The following is a 23032-nucleotide window of genomic DNA, read 5'->3' on the forward strand; positions in this document are numbered from 1 at the left end:
AGTCGTTCCGGCGCTCCCTTGTCCATGACGTACCCATTAAGGAATGCGTCTGTGATGGCCGCTGTAGACCGGTTGGGAAGAGGCCAGGCCATGGGCCAACGTGTAAAATACTCCGTTCCAACCAACAGGAACCGATTCTTGCGAGGGGTGGCTGGGAAGGGCCCTAAGATGTCAAGAGCGACCTGCTCATTGACCCGCGAAACCCTTATTGATTGCAAGGGCGGGCAACAGGGCTTCAGCGGGCGTTTTCGATGTGCGCACTGCACGCATCCCTTAACTAGCTCGCCGGGTATACAAGATGGATTTAAACACGAACTATTATATTATTTTACCAAGTAAGGTATGAATGAGCTGCTATATAGTGGCTCTTTTTCACAAGCGCCCTGCCCATCACAAATGTGGGTCTATGTGTAAGTCTCCTCGTCTCTATGTGAGTTCACGGGTCTCTTTGTGAGTCTACGCTTCTTTTTGTGAGTCTGTGGGTCTCTGTTTGAGTCGATGGGTCTCTGTGTGAGGAGTCTATGGGCTGAGTGAGTGTCAAGGTCTCTGTGTGAGTCTGTGGGTCTATCTGTGAGTTTGTGAGTCTATGTGTGATGAATATATAGGTCTCCGTTTGAGTCTATGGGTTTTGAGGGTATGGATCTCTGTGTGCTTCTATGGGTCTTTGTGAGTCTGCGGGTCCCTGAGTGAGTCTGTGCGTCTATGTGTGAGTCTGTGGGTCTCTATGTGAGGCTATGAATCTCTGTGTGAGTCGATGGGTCTGTGTGAGTGTACTCATCTCTATGTAAGTCTATGGGTCTTTTTGTGAGTTTATGTGTCTCTTTTGAGGAGTCCAGCGAAAAGCTCCTACTCCTGGCCACGTAGTTTTACCAGGGCCTGCCCACAATCATGAAGGTCCTTAATAATGGACTTCAAAAGCACGAAGAACAACCCAGAGCCCAGGCCTACTGATAGTATCATAGGCCTTGACCAGGTCAATTAAGGAGAGATGTAGGTTTTGTTGGAATTCCCTACACCTCTGTTGTAGCAAACGGACAAAATATGGCATCTGTGCAGGACCGCTCTTTCCTGAAAACACATTGGGCTCCACAAGCCTCACCTCAGCATGGCTGGCTAGGGGATGTTGATTAATCCTTTCCAGGACATTTCCCGCAGCACTGAGGATGGAATTGCCCCTGTAAGGCATCCTTCCAACCCTGCAGAACCCGTCTGGTGGTCCAGACTGTTATTATGATGTCATGTAGGTCAGTTTGCTCACAAACGCCACCATCCCTCAGCATTTCGCTTGGGAAATCATCTCTGCCCGGTGCTGTTCTTGTTCTGAGATTTCGTATCACCTTCTATACTTCCTCAATAGATAGCACCTTAGCCAGCCACTCACAGGAGATGGCTTCTTCTATACTCTTTAGTCATTTCGGTAAAGTCACGTAGGTGGAAATAGAACAAAATAAATCACGACGTTTAGATCGCAACACAAGCTTGTGATTTTACCGAAAAAACCAAACAGTATGGATTCCTGCAGTAACGAAAGCTTCAAATTAAATTGACTTCTTCTTCCAATATATGAGGCACGACAGCCTCAGCAGGGTCATCCATATTTTTCCCCATAATGTTTTCCACGCTAATGGATTTCCCCTCCTCTAAGACTTCACAGAAATGTTCAGCACATCTACAAACCTGTTCCTGGGGGTCGTAGATCATATCACCGTTTTTCCCTGTTGTATATATTGTGATTTTAAAAATTATTTAATATAATAAAGGTAAAATAATGAAATAAAAATGCACTATTGGCTCTCTCGTTGTCTAGGGGTATGTATCACCAATCGTGATAATATCAATGATTCTCGCTTTAACATGAATGGTTCTCGCTTTAAAAATTGCATGTGCAATTGTGTCAGGTCTCGAGATTTAGATCTCACCGCAGGATACAGTTCGTTATTACGACAATGATGCACGAGTTTATGAAAGAAGCACACAGAAACCTGTTTTTAATCTAAGCAACTTTAATCTCAACTTCCAATAACATCTTATAATTAGAACACCAACAACAGTGTCCATGCAAGATTAGTGTAGCAGCGCCGACTGGCGACTAGAAGTAGCAATTACGGGTGTACCCACCCAAGGGGAAGAACTTGGGCAAGGGTCATGGTAGGGATAAGAACTGGGCCAAAGGTCATGGAATGGATCCATCTTTGAGCTCCCAGAACCAGCTAGAAGGTTCGAGAAGGGGGGCGTGGCCAGGGTGGGACCAGATCCCACTGGAAGGATGAAAGGGGTGCGAGAGAGAGAGTTCGGTGGCTGTCCGTGGGAATCAAGGTCGTCTCGCCGTGGAAGTCGTCCTCATCGTCGCCATCGCTGCTGCCATGCTTGTCATCGTCCGACGCCGCCACTGCTGGATAGTCAGCCAGCTATCCAGTCAGTTAGCGTCGTCGAGCTCGGTGGTCAGGTCAAATTTCCCACACTAACACAGCCACCTCGCACGGCGAGCTCGACATTGCTGCTCTGCGATCTGCCATTAACATGATAATCTCTCACATTAACATGCTAATATCTCACATTAACATAGCCACCTCCACGCCCTCGTCGTGGAGGCCACTGTCCAGTTACATTAACATCACGAGCCCTGCCCACTTTGTTTATGACCCTTGGGATACACCATTTTTAAACCTTTAAAACAGTCTGCCTTAGCAGCTTTCCCCCTCTTTTCTCCTCCTGATGACGATTGCTTGTGTTGTGATCGAGACGTAGTTTTTTCTTTAAACCTATCTTCGTGATTTTACCGAAAGACCGAAGAATATGAATTCCTGCAGTCACGAAAGCTTTAAGTCAAGATTTATGCCAAATAGTCATTATAAAAACCTTTTGCTCCTGGGCTGCACCATCATATAACAGCACATTCTATCACTAAACTAACGTTTAATACCATAATGTTGGAAAATATTCCTACGCGGTGGTGGTCAATTCAAACATTACAACTTTTCAAGCAAAGGCTTGTGAGTAAGTACCTCTACGATGCCTGTCTCCCTTGTGTTAGGGACGCTAGCGAAGCAGTAGGGGGTGCTCATTTTGCCTTTGTTGTTTGAAGGGAGGAGTTCCCAGGCCTCCGTTACTGTGTTTTTTTAGAACGCGCTAAATCCAGATATGTAAAAAACTAAATATTACATAAAAAATAGGCGATATGATTCTTCATCGAATTTTTTGAAATGGCATATATACAATACCCCTAATGATGTTCGTCCACTTCACAAATGGGGCCCTAAAGATAATCTAAATAACTACCGACTTATCTCATTTTTGTCTCCGTTGATGAGAATTTTAGTAACTACCAAATTAGCAGTTTCCTGTCCGACAACAATCTATGACATCTAAAACAATCTGGGTTCCGAAAAAAATACAGTACCACATCTGCTGCACTAGACTCTCTGAATCACATTTACAGTAGCCTTGATAATGAGCAGTAATGCGCCATTTTTATCTTGACTTGTCCAAAGCCTTTGATACAGTAGACCACAACATCCTGCTGAGTAAACTAAGTTGTCTCGGTTTCTCCAAACACGCAGTAGAATGGTTAAAAATGTACCTCTTTTCTCGCACCCAAACTGTATGCACAGATGGTTGGAGGTCAAACAGTGTTAAGATAACAAAAGGGGTTCCACAGGGTTCCATCCTCGGCCCCCTCTTGTTCTATGTTTACGTAAATGACTTGGACACTGACCTGGATCATTCCAGGGTAAATCTTTTTTGCAGATGACACAATACTGATTACTGCCGGCTGCTCTCCGGATGACGTGATTGATTGCTAAGCTCCAGGGTGATTTCAACAAAATACATCAGCTAGTTGCTCTTAAACTAGTCCGGAATACCTCCAAAACCAAGGTGCTATGCTTCTCACCAGGACGAAAGCAGGAAGTTATTTTCCACAATTACATTACTTAAATAATTATCAAATAAAGCAAGTCAAGATCTATAAGTATATTGGGGTCATCCTGGATTCGAAACTGAATTTAGAATATCACATTGATTATATTGGTAAAAGACAAAAATAAAAATTGGTTTTCTGTATCGACAGAAGCACTGCTTCCCCCCTATGTTCCGTTTGGAATTTTTAAAAGCTACCATATTGCTTCTACATGATACTGTGATATTGTACATAATCAGCCCCAAGTACTGTACTGAAAAAGATTAAACAGTGATTTGTGAACGGGTATTACTGAGGCAGAATCCATCTCCTCAGTAACCCGTGACCAACACCCATCTTTGCAGCTGTGTATGGATCTCCAAATATCTGAGAGAAGGCTGCGGTAAGCCTCCTCATTCTCTGACATGGGATGCTGTAGACCGTGAAAGGGGACATGTTGCTTTTTCTCAGCCAGCCTGAACACCTCCTCTGTCTGCCAGGGTCTCTGGGGAGATTTGGACAGTGCACCCAAAGCAGCCATTGCCACAGTCCTATAACTCGCCCATTTCCCCTCGACATCAGGAATGGTGGAAGATGCAAACCCCAGCTGCAAGTGATCATGAAATTCTCGCTTGCAACTTTCATTAGCAAGCTGAGACCAGGCCGCTGTGTATTCGAATAGGGTCCTGGATGCACACCCAAGAATGGCATGCGCATCTTAGAGATGATAAGCCGATGGTGAGTGGGCAGATCAGCTCTATGGTAGGGCCTGGTGTCAAGGACATAGGCCCGTATACACTTTTCCATCATTACGTAGTCCAGATGTTCTTGTTTGGACCCGGCATGCATCCATGATGTTGTGTGGATGCACCAATGCTGGAACAGTGTGTTTGTAATTACAAGCCCATGGGCTGCACACAAATCTGGCAGCCTCCAACCGTTGTTTTTGAGCTGATCTGCCCGAAGCCTTCCAATTACTCCAGACTAGGTGCCAGCATCATGACCCACTCGGGACTCAAAGCCACCCAACAAGATTACTATATCTCGAAGGGCCACTTTAGCTAGCACCTGTGACAGGAGGTCATAAAAGGCATCTGATTTATCGGCCTTGCCTGCATCCCTCCACTTATGTTCATCTTCGGTGGGGGCATAAATAACCACGACCTCCATACCTCACCTTTGATTGAATGGAAGGCGAGCCCACAGTAGCCTGGGTCTTCTAATTTCAAACACCTCACCGCTATGCTCCCATATCCCCTTCATTATTTTGTTCAGAAGGAAATACACTCCCTATTGTTTGGCAGTCTTATGCCCCGAGTAGAGCACTATCCACCCCTCATTGTGGCTGGAGCCAGTCCACCGGACCTGCTGAATGCCGCAGAGATCCAGCCGGTACCAGTCCAGCTCCTGACAGAGGAGTGGCAGTCTCTCCTCCGCAGTGAGCGTTCTAACATTCCACGTGGCCACTCGCAATGGCTTCTTGCTGTCTCTGGAGGAACCCCAATTGTAATGATTCAGTCCCTTGGCTACTTTAAATGGGGTTTATCCAGGAGACGTCACAGAAGCCTGTCCCCGCGGGGCCTGCGGCACAAGTTTAGTTAGATTTTTTACATGTATATTAGTGGTATTTGTATTGGAGGTGGAGGGTTTACCAGACCCTCAAACACGTCCAGAGCCCTGGTATTGCCGCTATGGTGGCTATAACCACCATGAACGGGTATTGCCGATTTTGTAATTGGCCTTTCCTGGATGGCATTGCTCACATCCACCACAGCATTACCATCCGGCCCTAGTGAGGAGATAGGTGGTTGTTTTTGCTGGACACTTGAACACGCACACACATAGAATTAAATCAACACGCACACACACACGTGCACACACATGGACACGGAGACATGCACATGTGAACAAAGAAACACATACAGATACATACACATGAACATATATAGATACACACACAACACATGAACAGGCACATGTATATTAACATTCACATATATACACATGGACACGCAGACAGAAACGCACACATGAACAGAGACACACAATGACAAATCAATCTAAGGAGTTCACCCCCATCGGTGGCTCTGATGTCAGAAGAAAACATTCATTCCACGTGTGCTGTTGTTGAAGCTGGTAATTGAGTGAATCCCCAAAACAGGATTGGATATTTTTTAGAAAGTAAGAGATTCTAGGCCGATAAAAGAAAGAAACACACCGAGGTCATAAATAATTCAGTCAGGAGCTGCTGCTGCTACTCCCCTGCATGGGGTATAAGGCAACGTTATGCGACGCATCGGAGAGAGAGGACAGGTTTCATACACATGTAATGCGAGCGGAAATGGGGTTGCTGCTGGGCTCTTGCCCAATCACACGGCCCGGTATGGGGGGGCGTGTGGGAGGAGCCGCCGTTCACCTCGGCTCCAATGGGAAGCGAGGTGAATGGAGGTGGAGCCAGCAGGGCAGTATGGGAAGGCCGGATCTGACGATCCGGAAGGGGAAGAGTCAGGGTCACGTGGGAGAGACGATATAGAGGGGAGCCCGGAAGTGATCGGGGCCAGTTGATGGAGTGAAGAAGCGGGACCACGTTGGGTGGCCGCCGCGCCATCAGCCACGTGGCTGATGGGGCTTCGGCACACCGTCGGCCAGCGGTGTGCGGAGCGGGAGAAGGAGCTGACCGAGGAGCGTATGGGGGCACGCGAGAGGAGTAACGGGAGAGCGCGTGCGGGGCGCGCGCGAGAAGGAGCTGACGGAGGAGCGTGCATGGCACGCAAGAGGAGCGTGCGTGGCACGCGAGAGGAGCGTGCGGGGCACGCGAGAGGAGACGCTGGTCCCTTGTCAGAAACCAGCGGGGTGTGAGGACGAGTGGAGGAGCTAACGGAGGCGTGTGTGTGGCACGCGAGAGGGAGGGTGCGCGGGGCACGCGCGAGTCGACGCTGGTCCGTGGAGGAGACCAGTGGGGTGCGGAGAAGAACCTGAATAAAAGAAAAGCGGAGACCAACAGTGCCTGACGGAGTCTTTTATTACACACACACAGATACCCATATACTCAGATACTCAGACTCATACAGAGACCTATAGACTCACAAAGAGACCCATAAACTCACGCAGAAAGTCAAAGACACGCATTGAAGCCCCTAAACTCATATAGAGACCCATAGACTCACACAGAGACCCATAGATTCACACAGATGCAAAAAACTCACACAGAGACCCATAAACTCACACGATGAACTATAGACTCACGCAGAGACTCATAGGCTCACACAAACTCAAAGACTAACATAGAAGCCCATAAACTAACATATAGACACAGACTCAGACAAAGACACGGAAACTCACACAGAGATACATAGTTTATTGTCCTTCTCCCGCACCTCCGGTTATATATGTAGTTATAGCCTACATATTGTATATACGGGGGTTAAAAAAGCATGCGTAGCTATTTGAGTAAACGTGAGTCGTAACTTGCAAAGCAATCCCACCAACGTTGAAATAGCGAATCGGTCGTTGCGCCACCTGGGAGCGTGTTGCATGCGCTGGGACTTAGTGCAGCAGTCTTTAACTCACGATGTGAGAGAAAGAGAGCATCTCTCTATCTCCAGTGCTCCTGTATTTAAGACCCCGTGGGCTGAACACAACATCCGGCTGTGGTGGTTCACCGGGCTGCAATGCGGACTTGGATTCTGACGCCTAAACGCTCAACTCCGGTCCTTTAACTGGACGGTGTCCTGTGCTTTATGAATGTCAATTTAACCCAAAGTAGCAGTAGGCTGTCGCCACCAATATTATTGATGATAGATTTTTTTATTGGAGAAAAATGGCGTAAGTATAAGTTAACCCGACATAGCCCATTCAGTAAAGGGTTGTCACGTAAACAAAAGGTGGCCAATTAAGCTTGATTTGAAGCTTTCGTGACTGCAGGAATCCATACTCTTTGGTTATTTCGGTAAAGTCACGTAGTTAGAAATTAACTCAAATAAAAACAATCACGATCGAAACGTCGTGATTTGTTTTATTTTATTTCTAACTACGTAACTTTGCCGAAATAACCAAAGAGCGTGGCCAATTAGTTTCTACTTCAGCACTAACCGGTTGTGTGTTGCTTGAGAAAATCTATTGCAACATTAACAATTTTTTATTACCATGACGTTTCGCTAACACCTTACGCCAACCATCATCATCATCATCGGGCGACTGACAGAATGTGAAGAGATATCTACCTTACTTCCGGTCTTAAATAGAGAAACGTGGCGTCATCACTGTGAGCCAATCAGAGAGCAGAGGGTGATTATTGTAATCCTGTAACAATGGATTATGTTAATCTTGAACAGATGGCTTAATCACAGTTAATCAGTATTGTGATGCCTTTACAAGGCATACAATTGTACGGTGTATTACTTAATAATAAGCTTCCAAGCAGTGCTAAGCCTGAATCAGTCAGAACGGTTAAAGTTATTTTTATTTCTCTCAAATTCAATGCCTTCTCGAATTAGTCTTGGCCAAATGATAATTAGTGTTACACAACCAAAGCAACGTTATCAAAATCAATTTAATGCCCTTGTTGGCATGCTTGTTCTGCACATGCCAACAGTTGTGTTTGCAAGTACTTAATATTTCTTCAGTGTTATTTTAGTCTCATATAAAAAAACATAGTAATGTTTGTAATGTTTTTTCAACCTATCTAACGTACTTTACTGAAAGACCCAAAGAATATGAATTGCTGCAGTCACGAAAGTTTTTTTCAATCTCAAACAAATGTTTTGTACCGTCTGTCCAACAAAGCATTTAACTACGAGTGCAATTAATCCGGTACACACCTTCTGTTGATAACTTCGGGCAGCTCCTCTTTAGTCGGGGAATCTAGTTTTTGTATGTTTCACCATCGTGGTCATCATCAGCGCGTGTGAGTTCATTGTGAGTGAGTGAGCGAGTGGAGTGGAGTTTTGTCTATTCTGTGTTAAGTCGGTGAACTGCAGGGTTGTATAGACGCGTGCTATTACTGTCGCTGAGAGTTTGAAGAGTTGGTTGTACTTGATTGTTAATGAATTATTATCCACCACAGTTGGTTCACGTTCTTGTGCATAACGAACCAAGGCACAGTTACTACATTCCAAATCTTGTTAAGATTCTCAGTATTCCAAATCGAGTTATTGTCCTTCTTTCTGTTGCCATCAAAGCACATTTAAAAATTTGTGTTGGTGTCCGATTAAAAATATTGAGGGAATTGCAGAAAATGGATCCGAACTCTTCTCTCTCCCAGGTTAGCAATGAGCAACCCTCAAAGCTATCAGCTGGAATTGGAATATTTCTCCCTTCACTGCTGATGCCGGATGGGAAAATTGGTGGGGTTTCAGGACTTTCTCAGTTGGTGCAAGCGGCTATGTCTCTCTGCATTGTCTAACCGATTCATAATCGCCCAGACACCCTGGCTGGCAAGGAGAGAGGTGGCTGAGAAAAAGTGCCGGGCCTATTTTTCCTCTGGTGAGAACATCTCACATCCCAAAATTAGTTGTCATTACCACAGCTTTGGGAATATTTGCAGATTTTTGTTGAGCATTTTTCTGAGATGTTGCCCAAAAGCTTTGTTTAAACTGGAGGGGAGGGTGCATGCGTGTGCATGTGAATGTGTTCTTGATCTGTTTTCCCACATACGCCGATGAAAAAAATTGATTCAATCGGGGTACAGGAAATAGCCGCTGAACACCGAGTCTCTATGCACGCCGAAGTGAAAATGAATGTACGGAGCCTCCATCTCCAGCCACACCTCGTCCCCAGCTTTGAGACTCAGCACGACGCTGCCACTTATTGCGTTGTATTTCTCACCGCACACCTTAGAGATGACGTTCCCGTTTTTCATTATCATAATCACGAGGTGCTTTTCACCGGGGTGCGTGTACAGCGTGAAATAGTAGACGCCTGGATGGGCGCAGGTGAACTTCCCCGTGCCGGGGTTGTAGTGGCCCTGCGGGTTGGTGATGATGACGTTGAACGTCACGGGGGAGCCGGCCGCCGGCGTGTAGGCGCCGACCTTCGCAGAGAAGGCCGACCTGGGCCCCACGCCGCTCTCTCCCCGCTCGCCTTTCTCGCCTCTTTTGCCCTGCTCACCTGGGACTCCCGGAATCCCCGCGAGCCCCGGTTGGCCAAGAGGGCCCAGCTTTCCCGGCAGACCTAGGCGGACAACACGGTCTGAATGCATGGCATTTGTGGTGTGTGTGTTACCCCACGGTAGTGTAGCAGTTAGCGCTATGAACCCAGCAGAGACCCGAGTTCGATTCCCACTCATGGTCAACACAAGTGACGATTATCTGAACTGGTACTGGGCCTCCTACCTTAGGTCGAATCAGCCTCAAATGATTACCTGGTGAGATGTGTTAACAACGCCACTTGGGAGACAAAGGCGTGCCAGTTTTCATAGGTGCTCACCAACAGCACTTGCCACAACAGTCTGTTAAGGCTATAGGGGGATCTTTGTTTTTTTGTGTTTATCCCAACTCTCAAACGAAGAGATGGGGCAATTCTGCATCAATGTTGATGACGGTGAGCCAAACCTGCACAATTGAGTCGTGTCTTGTGACAAACGTCTTTGTTTTATAACAGGAAGTCCTTGCCCGATGTGTCTGTATAAAACGCGTGTTTCCGCTCTACATGGTGTACTGAATGAGTTCTGTTTTCCAGAACAAGGGGTGATGTGTGGTGCCACGACCACAGAGCACTCCCCTTCCGGCCTCCACACTAAACACCCACCCACACACAGTGCACCCACGTAGTGTCCTGACGGGGGGTTGCCTGGCACATCGGGTTTAAATCCGAAGGGCCCCTAGAGGGAGAGTCCCACGGTTTCCTGGTGCCAGGAGATTGGCCGACCCTCACAGGTTTGGCATCAAGTCATCAAGTTACATTGAAGTGCCCCTAAATTGGCTCAAGATTGTATGGGCGCAGAACGAAAAGGTTCACTGGGCCAACCGCAATTAGTTACTCACGACACTGGGAGAGGCGGAGGGTGGAATATTAGGCCAGAAGGGCAGACCAGTGGGTTAAAATTAATGAGCACGGGAGGACAATGGGTGAGGGGCCGCAGCAGCAGCAGCAGCAGACCCGGTGGCCCTCCATGTAGACGGTGCAGGTGAGCACGCGATTGGCTGCGCAGTACAATGCCACCCTGGGCCTTTGAAGTGAGGGGATTAGGCCGCCACGGTAGAGACGGTGGAGAGGGACGATTACGGGGAGCATGGGTAAGCGCCCGATTGGCTGCGTTGTATGACGTCACCCTGGGCCTTTGAAGTTTAGAGATCAAAGATAGGTGCCCCTTGAGCTACTCGCAGCATCCGTGTGATGCCCGCGAGTGCTGCTACGAGGCAGTGATGAGCGAGGGTTTCGCTCGTCCTTCTCCCTCCGACTCTCACAGCGTCCGTGCGACGCCGTGAGTACAGCGACGAGGTACGTGGTAGAACGTTTGGGTAACTGTGTTCATAGGCAGAGTCACGCTAGGCTCTCCTCGCGAAATATTCCTCCTCCGGGTAATGCGTATTGGCGCCATTAATAAACTTTAGCACAGAGGATCCGTGTGGTGTGATTTCTGTGTGGATGGGGAGAACATAGGTGTGGTGCGGTATGTGCGGGCGTGTGAAACACGCGTATATTATCATCAACCCGGGCGTTGTTTTCCCCGCGTGCGTGTTTGCACAGCGGATTAATGCCGACGCACAGGAAGGGGGGAGGGGCGCGTGCATATTCACGTGCGTGCGCGCAGCTACCTCCACATTAGTGGTGGTGTACGTGGAGAGTGTGTGGTGCGGGGAGGCCGATCACACGATTGGCAGCAGCCCGGCGAGAAGGGGCGGAGGAGGAGAGGGGCGTCACCCCCCACAGATGTTACACCTATTCACGGTATACCTCGTGAGCTCTGTTTTCTACAACATGGAGATACATAGAGACCCATCGACTAAACTATTTGTTAAATTCCCAGGTGTAAGGTCCACCGAGCTGCTGTTTTGCTATTTTTTTCAGCAACGATCTGACTGTCGACTGTGACAGCTAAATGTGGTGGCTGATATGATCATGTGGACATTTATAGCAGTCAAATACTGTAAAGTCTAAACGCATGTTTCTAAAGGTGGAAGGAAAAACCAAAGGAACCCGATGAAAAATCCACACGACCACGGGGAGAACATGCAAACGCCGAATATACATCAGGCATCGTCAGGGTTGGGTTCGAACCCACGACCTCCTGTGGATCAGACGAGGGAGTTAACATCTCCTAATCCTGACGCCAGCTGTTCATTTGGAATTTGAATGCGTCTCTCCCCGTGGTTGCGTGGATTTTTCACCGAGTCCTCCGTTTTTATTCCTTCCACATTGAGAAATGTATTTGCCTGAAAAAATGTCCACGTGGACATCAGCCCATTTCGTCGAGCAATCATTACCAGGTCGCTTTTGAACAAGATTCACATAGCTCAGTGAGTCTTACTTTGTAATAAAATAAATATATAGAATCAGCTGCTCGGAGCACATGAGTCAGTGTCACAGTCTCACCTGGGTCCCCAGTCAAGCCTCGAGCCCCGAGGTCTCCCTTGGCTCCAGGTGCTCCGGTAGCGCCTGCGAGAAGAACAAAGCATGGCTCGTCCGCTCCTCAAGCCACTCTCAATTCACACCACTCGCATCCACGCACTCTCCTGCCTCTCCCTCTCATATCACTCCACTCCCCTCCACGCACTCTCCTGCCTCTCCCTCTCATCTCACTCCACTCCCCTCCACTCACTCTCCTGCCTCTCCCATCTCATCTCACTCCGCTCCCCTCCACGCACTCTCCTGCCTCTCCCCTCTCATCTCACTCTACTCCACACGAGACACTCCCCTACGAGAATGAGCGAGTGAACGATTGAGTGCATGACATGGCGAGTGAACGTTTGAATGAGTGAACGAGTGAGTGAGTGAACGAGTGAGCGAATGAGTGAGCGAGTGAACGAGCGAGTGATCGCGAAGCTCCCCACGAGCGCACCGTGGGGGGGTCTCTGGGACCCGACCCCTCACCGTCTCTGCCGTCCCTCCCGGGGGCCCCAGGGGCGCCGTGCTGCCCCGGGGCTCCGGGCTGACCGGGGATACCGTTGATGCCCGCGCAGACGGTCTTCTCCTGCTGGGCTCCCACCACCCCAAGCAGCAGCAGCAGCGGCAGTGCCGAGATGGACATCTGGGGACAGCAGTGGCGAGATGTTAACTAGCTCGCCTGGTATACAGGATGGATTTAGACACGAACTTTTATTTTATTTTACTAAGTAATGTTCAAATGAGCTGCTATGAAGTCGATCGTTTTTCAAAAGCGCCCTGCCCATCACAAATGATAGTTCAATGAAGTAGGCTCATCATTGTCACGTGGAAAATGAATGAGAAAATCCGGAGGAGAAAAATCCACGCGACCACAGAGAGACACGGAATATACAGCAGACATTAGGGTCGGGATCGAACCCACGACCTCCTATATACCAAGCGAGGTAATTAACATCTCCACAGGGAGGGACAGAGAGAGATGCAAACTCCAAATACACAGCAGCAGGCATAATCGAGGTCTCGATCGAACCCACGACTTCCTGTATACCAGGCGAGGTCGTTAACATCTCCACGGGGAGAGACAGAGAGAGATTGACACAAACTCCAAAGAAGGAGCAGCAGCAGGCATCGTCAGGGGCCCGGTGATCGAACCTGACGAGGGAGAATCAGAGACAAGCGCGGAGACAGCAGCCAGAACCAGCGTGTCGTGTAGACGCTGCAGGAAGAATCCGATGAGCTGTGAAGCTCTTTTCAAGTCACAGATGCTCCGATAAGGAGGCCACGAAGTCAGAACGTTGCAACAACAAACAACACGATGCACAAACAGGATAGGAGGGCGAAGTATAGGAAAGGTAAACAAATCACGTAAAACAATATAAACAAAAATTTCTATCTTCTTGGTTCTTTCGGTAAAGTCACGTAGAAGGGAAATAATAAAATAATAAAAATAAAATTTTACTTAATATAATAATATTATTTTATTATGTTTTATTTTTTTATTTTATTATTTCCCTTCTACATTACTTTACCGAAAGAACCAAGAAGATGAATCCCTGCAGTCACGAAAGCTTTAAATCGAAAAAAAACATATATACTAGTTGTTATTTTGCCAGGTAAAACCCCAACTGAGCAATTCACTTATTATCAGAAGAGACCTCTCCATCACAAACAATGGCAGCTCAATAAAGTGGCCTATCATCATCGTCAACATCACGTGGACATTTATAGCAGCAGCCAAACATAGAGACACATAGAGATAGAGAGAGACGCTTTGAGGCCCATAGTGATACATGTGTAGAGGTGATACGCGCTGGGATTAAGGATAGTATGCACAGTGCGTGATGATTGGCTGTGTAGGTGGTGACGCGCGCTGACGGTGGAGGATCAGGGGTCAGCGCGGGGTCGTGGGTTACGGGGTACCGATTGGCTGTGGGCGGTGACGCGCTGAGAGGGAGTGATCAGGTGGCAGCGCAGTGTGATTGGTGGAGTAATGTTAACACGCGCTGGGGAAAGCGGATCGTAGAGAGAGTGCGTCGTGATTGGGTCATTAAGGAACGACGCTCACGTCGACGCCGCATCAGCTCCGTCCCTCGTGAGCAGGGGCTATAAAAGGGGATGCACACAGGCGTAAGGGCAGTGTGTAACCAGCGAAGAAGGAAGACGGGGATGAAGACCTAGAGCCCTGCGGTACCTAGCCCCGCTGTCCTAAGGGGACCGGGACTCTGTGTAACCCAGAGGCGAGTGTAGTGGGTGTAGCCATAGGTCTACACGAGCCGAATGTACTATGTGTAGCCAGGGCATAGGGCTTACACGAGTCGAGTGTATTGTGTAGCCAGAGGCATAGGGCTTACACGAGTCGAGTATATTGTGTGTAGCCAGAGGCATAGGGTCTACACGAGTCAAGTGTATCGGGTGTAGCCAGAGGCCTAGAGCTTACACGAGATTAGTGGAGTGTGTCGGAGGAAGAAGAGAGACCACACGTTGTATTGTGATACCTAAAGGATTTAATAAAAGTGTGTTACCCGTCAAGAAGTTCCTGCCGTCAATTCCCATACTTCAACTGGCGTCAGAAGTGAAACGGTCCTCCAAGCATGGATACAAGGAGGAACCGTCGGACCCACGGGATTGACCACGAGGACAACCTCGACGACGCGGGCCAGCGGGCATCAGGGGGTGAGGAAGAGGAGCTGCCCACGGGGCAGGATCCACCGACGGCGCCGGTCGAGCGACGGGGGACTGACACCGTGCTTCGCGAGGCACACTCCCGTCTGGCGGAGCTGCTGCTCGCCGCCGCGTCCATCTTGGCGGAGATCAGCTCGTCGGGAGGAGCGGGGACGGCGGCCGACGTGCTACAGGGTCGCCCTGCAGATTCCCGCCAAAACGATTTGGCGATTCCCGCCATTTCATCCGCTCCAACTTTTGGCGGGAACGGCCATCACCACGTGGCAGCGGTTCTCCATGCGCGGCCGCTGACGTCACCAACGCGCGCGGCGGACCGCCATCACACACCCGCCACTGGGGCCGCCATCTTACACACCGACGGGGGGGCAGAGAGGAAGCACGAGGAGGAGGACGACTTTATCTTTCAGCAGCGCCTTCCCACGTTGTCAGCATTCAAGGCGGAAGGCGGGGATTGGAGCCAATTTCAGCGCAGATTTTTGGCGCATCAAGAGATGTCCGCCTGGTCCGACGCTACGGCACTGCGGGCACTGCCTGCCATGCTGGACGACAACGCGCTCGCGGCCTTCACGTCCGCACGCAGGTCGGACCGCTCCACGCTCAAGGATGCGCTGGCTCTCATGGCCAAAGTCTACGGTCCTCCCTCGGCGTGCCGCCATCATTTCTACGCAAGACGGAAGGCGGACACGGAGACCGTGCTCGCCTACCGCACGGCGTTGCTCGCTCTCGCTGACGCCGCGTTCCCTCGTATGGACGAGGAGGGCCAAGATGCGATGGTTTTGGAGCAGCTGCTCAAGTTGGCGCAGGACCTGGGGGTCCCCATCAACACGGCCGACGACACCGATATTTCTTCATTACGGGTCGCCACGAGCATGCAAGCGCACGAGGTCCTTCAACGAAAGCAGGGGGTCGTCTGCAACGCTGCCGTGGCCTCAACTCCGGGTCCGGTTGACACCGTGCCCCAAGTCGTCAGCCCACGAGAGGACGCGTTCATCGCGGGACGAGCGGGGGACTGGAGGTCGGGGGGTCGTTCGCCTCTGCGAGCGGCCCGCAAGCTGGAGCAACCGAGATCTCCGACTACTGTCATCACCTGCTATAACTGCGGCCTTCGTGGCCACGTGGCCTCCGGTTGCCGCGCCCCACGTCAGCGCGCCATGGGACCTCGGCTGGACGACGACCAAGGCCCCAAGTCATCACTGCAAACCCCGGCAAGTCGCGGCACCTCACATGCTTGGCCCGCATACTCGACACGTATGGGTCGTCGCGTTGCGACGAGGGAGAGCCGAGTAGAGTTCGGGGATTCGGTTCGGAGAGGGGGGTTCGGCCGGGACCGGGGAGACATTAAATGGTCGGAATTGGGGCACAGAATAGTGGCTGCCTCAGCGGGTTCATCCGTCGTTACCGGATCGATTGATGGGGTCGAGGTCAGGGTGTTAGTGGACACGGGGGCATCGGCGACTATTATTTCGGATCTCATTTATAATATTCTCCCGGTACAATGTCGTCCGCTTCTTCCGGTGGATGTGCCATTTTACGCCGCTAACGGGGGATCGTTGGGCATTATCGGTCAGATTAGGGCGTCCATTTGCATTGGTGATATCAAATTGTCGGGACCCGTTTTCGTTTCATCTTCCCTGGCGGTTCCTTGCCTATTGGGCACTGATTTTTTGGCGAAAATGCCCATCAAAATTCTCATTGATCAGCGTTGCATTGAACTACCATCGGGTCGCCGTATTTCATTTTTGACGAGCCCTAATGTAATTCGGACGGCGTGCGCTACCATTCAGGCGTTAGCAACACAGACCGTGCACGTGCCCCCGGGTTCACAAATGTTGATTCCCCTCCGGTTACGGAAGCCATGGGGGAAGGAGGCCTCGGAACAGGCCATGCTTTTGGGTCCTTCTAATAGGGCTGTTGGAGGTCTCGGTTTATCGGTGGCTCACACTTTGGTTGGGGCAGACAGGGATCCGTTTGTCATGGTTTTAAACGCTGGGGCGCGGCCGGCCGTCATTCAGCAGGGCACCGTGCTGGCTCACGCGGCACGGGTCCCTGCGGAGGAGAGGCTGGTTGCGCAGGCTGATCCGAGCCCCACGAATAGCGTACCATCAAAGGAGGACCTAGATTGGATTGATATGCTGTGCGCGGACTCTGACGATTTGTCAGCGCTACAGTTGGGTGCGTTGCGCGGGTTGCTGATTGAATTTTCGGATGTCTTCAGTAAACATAAGTATGATATCGGATGCACGGACCTGCTACGCCACCACATTGAAACGGGCGATGCGGCACCGGTCAGGCAAAATCCCTTCCGACTGAGTCCTGCTGAGAAGGAACATGTTCAGTCGGCAGTTAACGATATGCTGGAAGCCGACATTATTTCGCCTTCTTCCAGTCCTTGGGGAGCACCTATTGTGCTCGTTAAAAAGCAGGACGGGTCCCTGCGATTTTGCGTCGATTTCCGCCGCCTGAATAAGATCTCGGTGGCCGACGCGTATCCGCTCCCCAGGATGGACGAGTCTCTCGACGCATTGTCCGGTGCGCGATACTTTTCGACTCTTGATTTATTGTCCGGATTTTGGCAGTTGCCACTCGACGAGGAGTCTAAGCCTAAGACTGCATTCCGGACTCCAGGGGGCCTGTTTCAGTTTAACCGGTTACCCATGGGACTTCACTCCTCTCCTGCGACGTTTCAGCGTCTTATGGAATTGGTTTTGTCGGGCTTGCAGTGGGAGACGTGCCTCATTTACCTTGACGATGTCATTGTTTTCGGTAAAACGTTCGAAGAACACCTCCAGCGATTGAGAGGGGTGTTCTTGCGAATGCGATCGGCTAAATTAAAGTTTAAACCGGCCAAATGCCATCTTTTTCGTAAATCCGTGAGGTACTTGGGTCACATTGTCGACTCTTCGGGGATTTCTACCGATCCTGCGAAGACGGACTGTGTCAGTTCGTGGCCGACGCCCACGTCAGTGTCAGACGTGCGCAGTTTCATCGGTTTTGCTTCGTATTATCGCCGATTCGTTGAGCACTTCGCCACCATTGCAAAGCCCTTGCACGCTTTAACGGCAAAAGGAGTGAAGTTCCGGTGGGGACCGGAGGAGGAGGCTGCATTCTGCTCCCTCCGGGACGCCTTGGTAAGGGCCCCACCCTTGTGCTATCCGGACTTTGAGAGTCCCTTCTTGCTAGACACGGATGCTAGCAACACGGGCATTGGGGGAGTGCTGTCCCAAGTCGTTGGAGGGGTCGAACGGGTGGTCGCCTATGGTAGCAGGGTGTTGTCGCCGGCAGAGCAGCGCTACTGCGTCACCCGTCGTGAACTACTTGCCATTGTTTTTTTTGTACAACAGTTCAGGCCATATCTCTATGGTCGTCATTTCACGGTCCGGACGGACCATGCGGCGCTCCAGTATTCATTACGGGTTGCCCAGCCCTCGGGCCAATTGTCGCGGTGGTTGGAAGTCCTCCAGGACTATCAGTTCACGACTACGTACCGTAAAGGGTTGCGACACACGAATGCCGATGCCCTGTCGCGGTTGTTGCCTTGTCACAAATGTGCGTGCTTATCGGGATCGGCGCGCTGTAAACCTCCGGTTACGGAAGGTAGGGAGGCGTTGGTTGCGACCGCGAGCACACCAATTGGGGATGGTCCCGCTACCCCAGGGGGTCAGGACTCGCTGCTCTCACTGTCGTTGATTGAGTGGGGCCGTCTCCAAATGGCGGACAGCTCCCTGCTGGCATTGCGCTGAAAGACGGAGGGTTCCGAAGGTAGCCACGACCGAACTGGCTCCTACGAGCTTAAGCAGGGCCTGTTGATGAGATGGGACAGTTTGTCCCGGCGGCATGCGATTGTGGTGCCTTCTGCTGTGAGGGGGAAGGTTGTCTTGGCCGCACACGAACGCCTCTTGCATTTGGGAGTTAACAAAACGCTTGCCCTGCTTCAGCGTGACTATTATTGGCCGGGAATGGGGGGTGACGTGGTGAATATTCTGAAGGGTTGTGTTGAGTGCGCCAGACGGAAACCACCGCCCGTGGCAGCTAATCCACCGCTGCAATCTATTCAGGTCTCGCGCACTAACGAGCTCGTTGCACTCGATATTCTGGGGCCCTTTCCGGTCACGCCTAGGGGTAATAAGTACCTGTTGGTGGGGGTCGAATATTTTACCCGGTGGCCTATGGCGTGGCCACTCGCCAACCAGTCGGCGGCGGCTGTGACGGACGCCTTTGTCCAGGGCTACGTCCTGGACAAGGGGGCTCCCGAACGCTTGCTGACTGACCAAGGGAAAATTTTTTCGAGTAAATTACTGCAGGAGGTGTGCGACCTGTTGGGTACCAAAAAGGTGCGTACCTCCCCGTACCACCCGCAGACGGACGGGATGGTGGAGAGGCTTAACAGGACATTGACCTCTATGCTGTGCCAGCAGGTGTGTGAGTCGCATGTTGATTGGGACCTGCAGGTCCCTGGGGTCCTTGCCGCGTATAGAATGGCCCCCCATGCAGCTACGGGGTTTTCCCCGTTTTTTCTAATGTACGGTCGGGAAGCCGACCCGCCCATGGAAACGCAGCTGGGTCTGCCCGCACCACGAACTAATTCTAAATTGGCAGAGCATATTAAATTTAATATTCATAAACTGACAGAGGCAAGGGAGGCCGCACGGCTTAATTCGCGGGCTCGCCAAATTGCGAACGAGCGGTTGCGGGCACGGAAGGTGTCCGTGCACAATTGGGAACCAGGTGACAAGGCCTGGCTGCATTGCCCTCAGGCACCTTTGGCCACGTCGCCTAAATTGTTGAAGCCGTGGCGGGGACCCGTGGAGGTCGTGCGGGTGGCACGCCCCCAGTGCGTTCAGATAAAATGGGGGAAACGCAGTTGGTACGTCCACCCCTCCCGACTGAAACCGTTCTCGCCTCCGTATGGCCTCCCCTTGTGTCGTGAGGGCCGAGCATGTGACGTGACCGACGACCCTGAGGGGGAATTGTCCTTGCCTGCTCCTCACATGTCTCCGCCTGATCCGCTCCCAGGTGTCTCGGAACTGACTGCTGCCGACCACCGGCGGCCGGATCTTCACGGCGGGGCCGGTCCTTCCAGGCCCGACCCATGCCGTCTAGAGCTGCCGGAGACACCGGACGGTCGCCAACGTCCCGTTCCATACGACGGACCGGCCAGACGGACTCGCGCTAGGTCGCGCTACTTTGTGTAACCTACCACGTGCGGAGTCGAGGCAGCCGGAGCGCCTCGGCACTGCGTGGGTCACAGTGACACTTGGCGCGTTCGTTTTACGGTGTTCGCTTTTATTGTGTTGTTCGTCGGGCTGTATATTGCTTCATATTTAAGGTTGTGTTATGTTGTTGTTGTTGTGTTACGGGGCACACTGGGATGTGGAGTTCTTTATTACTGCGTTGCGTTATGTTGTATTGTAGGTTAACAGCCGGGCCGGCTGCAAGCTATGTGGGAGGGGGTGATGTAGAGGTGATACGCGCTGGGATTAAGGATCGTATGCACAGTGCGTGATGATTGGCTGTGTAGGTGGTGACGCGCGCTGACGGTGGAGGATCAGGGGTCAGCGCGGGGTCGTGGGTTACGGGGTACCGATTGGCTGTGGGCGGTGACGCGCTGAGAGGGAGTGATCAGGTGGCAGCGCAGTGTGATTGGTGGAGTAATGTTAACACGCGCTGGGGAAAGCGGATCGTAGAGAGAGTGCGTCGTGATTGGGTCATTAAGGAACGACGCTCACGTCGACGCCGCATCAGCTCCGTCCCTCGTGAGCAGGGGCTATAAAAGGGGATGCACACAGGCGTAAGGGCAGTGTGTAACCAGCGAAGAAGGAAGACGGGGATGAAGACCTAGAGCCCTGCGGTACCTAGCCCCGCTGTCCTAAGGGGACCGGGACTCTGTGTAACCCAGAGGCGAGTGTAGTGGGTGTAGCCATAGGTCTACACGAGCCGAATGTACTATGTGTAGCCAGGGCATAGGGCTTACACGAGTCGAGTGTATTGTGTAGCCAGAGGCATAGGGCTTACACGAGTCGAGTATATTGTGTGTAGCCAGAGGCATAGGGTCTACACGAGTCAAGTGTATCGGGTGTAGCCAGAGGCCTAGAGCTTACACGAGATTAGTGGAGTGTGTCGGAGGAAGAAGAGAGACCACACGTTGTATTGTGATACCTAAAGGATTTAATAAAAGTGTGTTACCCGTCAAGAAGTTCCTGCCGTCAATTCCCATACTTCACATGTGTGGATCTATGGGTTTCTGAGTGTGTTTATGAGTCTGCGTGAGTTTATGGGTTTCTGTGGGATCTATGGGTCTCTGTGTGAGTCTATGGGTCTCTGTGCATCTGTGGGTCTCTTTGTGAGTCTACAGGTCTCTGTGTGAATCTATGCGACTCCGTGTGAGTCCATGGATTTCTGTGTGTGTCTATGGGTCTATTGTGATGAGTCTATGGGTCTCTGTGTGATAAGTCTATGGGTTTCTGTTTGATGAGTCTATGGATCTCTGTTGGGGTCTATCGATCTCTGTGTGAGTCTATGGATTTCTGTGTGAGTCTGTGGGTCTATGTGTGAGTATGTGGGTCTATGTTTGAGTTTACTCGTCTCTGTGTGAGTCTGTGGGTCTCTTTCTGAGTCTATGGGTCTTTTTGTGAGTCTATGGGTCTCTGTTTGAGTCTATGGGTCTCTGCGTGAGGAGTCAATGGACTGAGTGAGTCTATGGGTCTCTTTGTGAGGCTATGGATATATATGTGTGTCTCCGGGTCCCTGTGTGAGTTTACGGGTCTCTTCGTGAGTCAATGGGTCTTTTTGTGATTCTATGGGTCTCTGTGTGAGGCTATGGATCTTTGTGTGCGTCTACGATTACCTGTGTGATTTTGTGGGTCTATGTGTGAGTCTGTGGGTCTATATGATTTTACAGGGCTCTCTGTGATTCTAAGGGTAATTTTGTGAGTCTATGGGTCTTTGTGAGTCTACGGGTCCCTGTTTGAGTCTGTAGGTCTATGTGTAAGTCTGTGGGTTTATGTTTGATGAGTCTATGGGTTTCCGTGTAAGTCTATGGGTTTCTGTGTGATGCTATGGATCTCTGTGTGAGTCTACGGGTCCATGTGTGAGTCTGTGGGTCTACGTGTTAGTCTGTGGGTCTCTGTGTGAGGCAACGGATCCCTGTATGAATCTGTGGGTCTATGTGTGAGTGAACTCGTCTCTATGCGAGTCTATGGATCTCTGTGTGAGTCTTTATACGTACGGTACGTTGAATTTTCTTTCGCTCCACCGTACGTAGCAGCTGAGCGTCCTGCTAATTGGAGGTTGTCGGTGCTCAGCGTTGCTCACCGAGTCACTGGAATCCTCTCCCCCGTCTCCCCTTTTAAACGTTACTCGGGTCACGTGCTCCTCCATTTCCCACTTGGTCCAGACCTCCTACGTGTGACGTCACAGTCAACACGCGCAAACAAGAAAGACAAAGATCCCCCGCGTAGCCTGTAACAGACTGCCGGGGGCAAGTGGCTGTCCCGAGGGCCTACTCAATCACCCAGCCACCCACTCACTCATTAATTAACCCACTGACCCACCCAATAAGTCACTCATCCACCCACCAGGAACTTGTTATCCAATTGGCAACAGTAGTGGACACTGTAGCCCAGGCGTATACTCATTCACACATTCTTCCACCCACCCATTCACCCACTCATCCAGCCACTCACTCACCTAGGTCACTCACCCACTCGCCCACTCACTCACTCACCCACTCACTTACCCACCAGGGCCGTATTATTAGGTAGGCCATAGTACGCATTGTGCCGAGGGGCCTATTAAAAACGAAAAGGAGGCTCCAAAACAAAAAATGTTGACGCGGTATTTTTATGTTTGTTAAAAAAAGTAACCAAGATATCTTCTTGAATAAATATATTTATAGAGCATAGATAG

General features: G+C 50.7%; 1 protein-coding gene across 1 annotated transcript; it reads right to left on the bottom strand.

Annotated features, from left to right (window-relative positions):
- Positions 1-7978: 7978 nt before the first annotated feature.
- LOC133360717 (complement C1q subcomponent subunit C-like) lies at positions 7979-22423 on the bottom strand. The gene is made up of 4 exons (XM_061579504.1): positions 22353-22423; positions 12932-13088; positions 12434-12496; positions 7979-10069 (listed from the first exon to the last, which is right to left on the bottom strand). Exons 2-4 carry the CDS (start codon positions 13086-13088, stop codon positions 9573-9575), a joined length of 717 nt encoding a protein of 238 aa, XP_061435488.1. The 5' UTR covers positions 22353-22423; the 3' UTR covers positions 7979-9572.
- Positions 22424-23032: the final 609 nt, after the last annotated feature.

Source organism: Lethenteron reissneri, chromosome 69 (genome assembly GCF_015708825.2).
Source record: "Lethenteron reissneri isolate LAM-NWPU_2019-01 chromosome 69, ASM1570882v1, whole genome shotgun sequence".
NCBI classification, from domain to species: Eukaryota; Metazoa; Chordata; class Hyperoartia; order Petromyzontiformes; family Petromyzontidae; genus Lethenteron; species Lethenteron reissneri.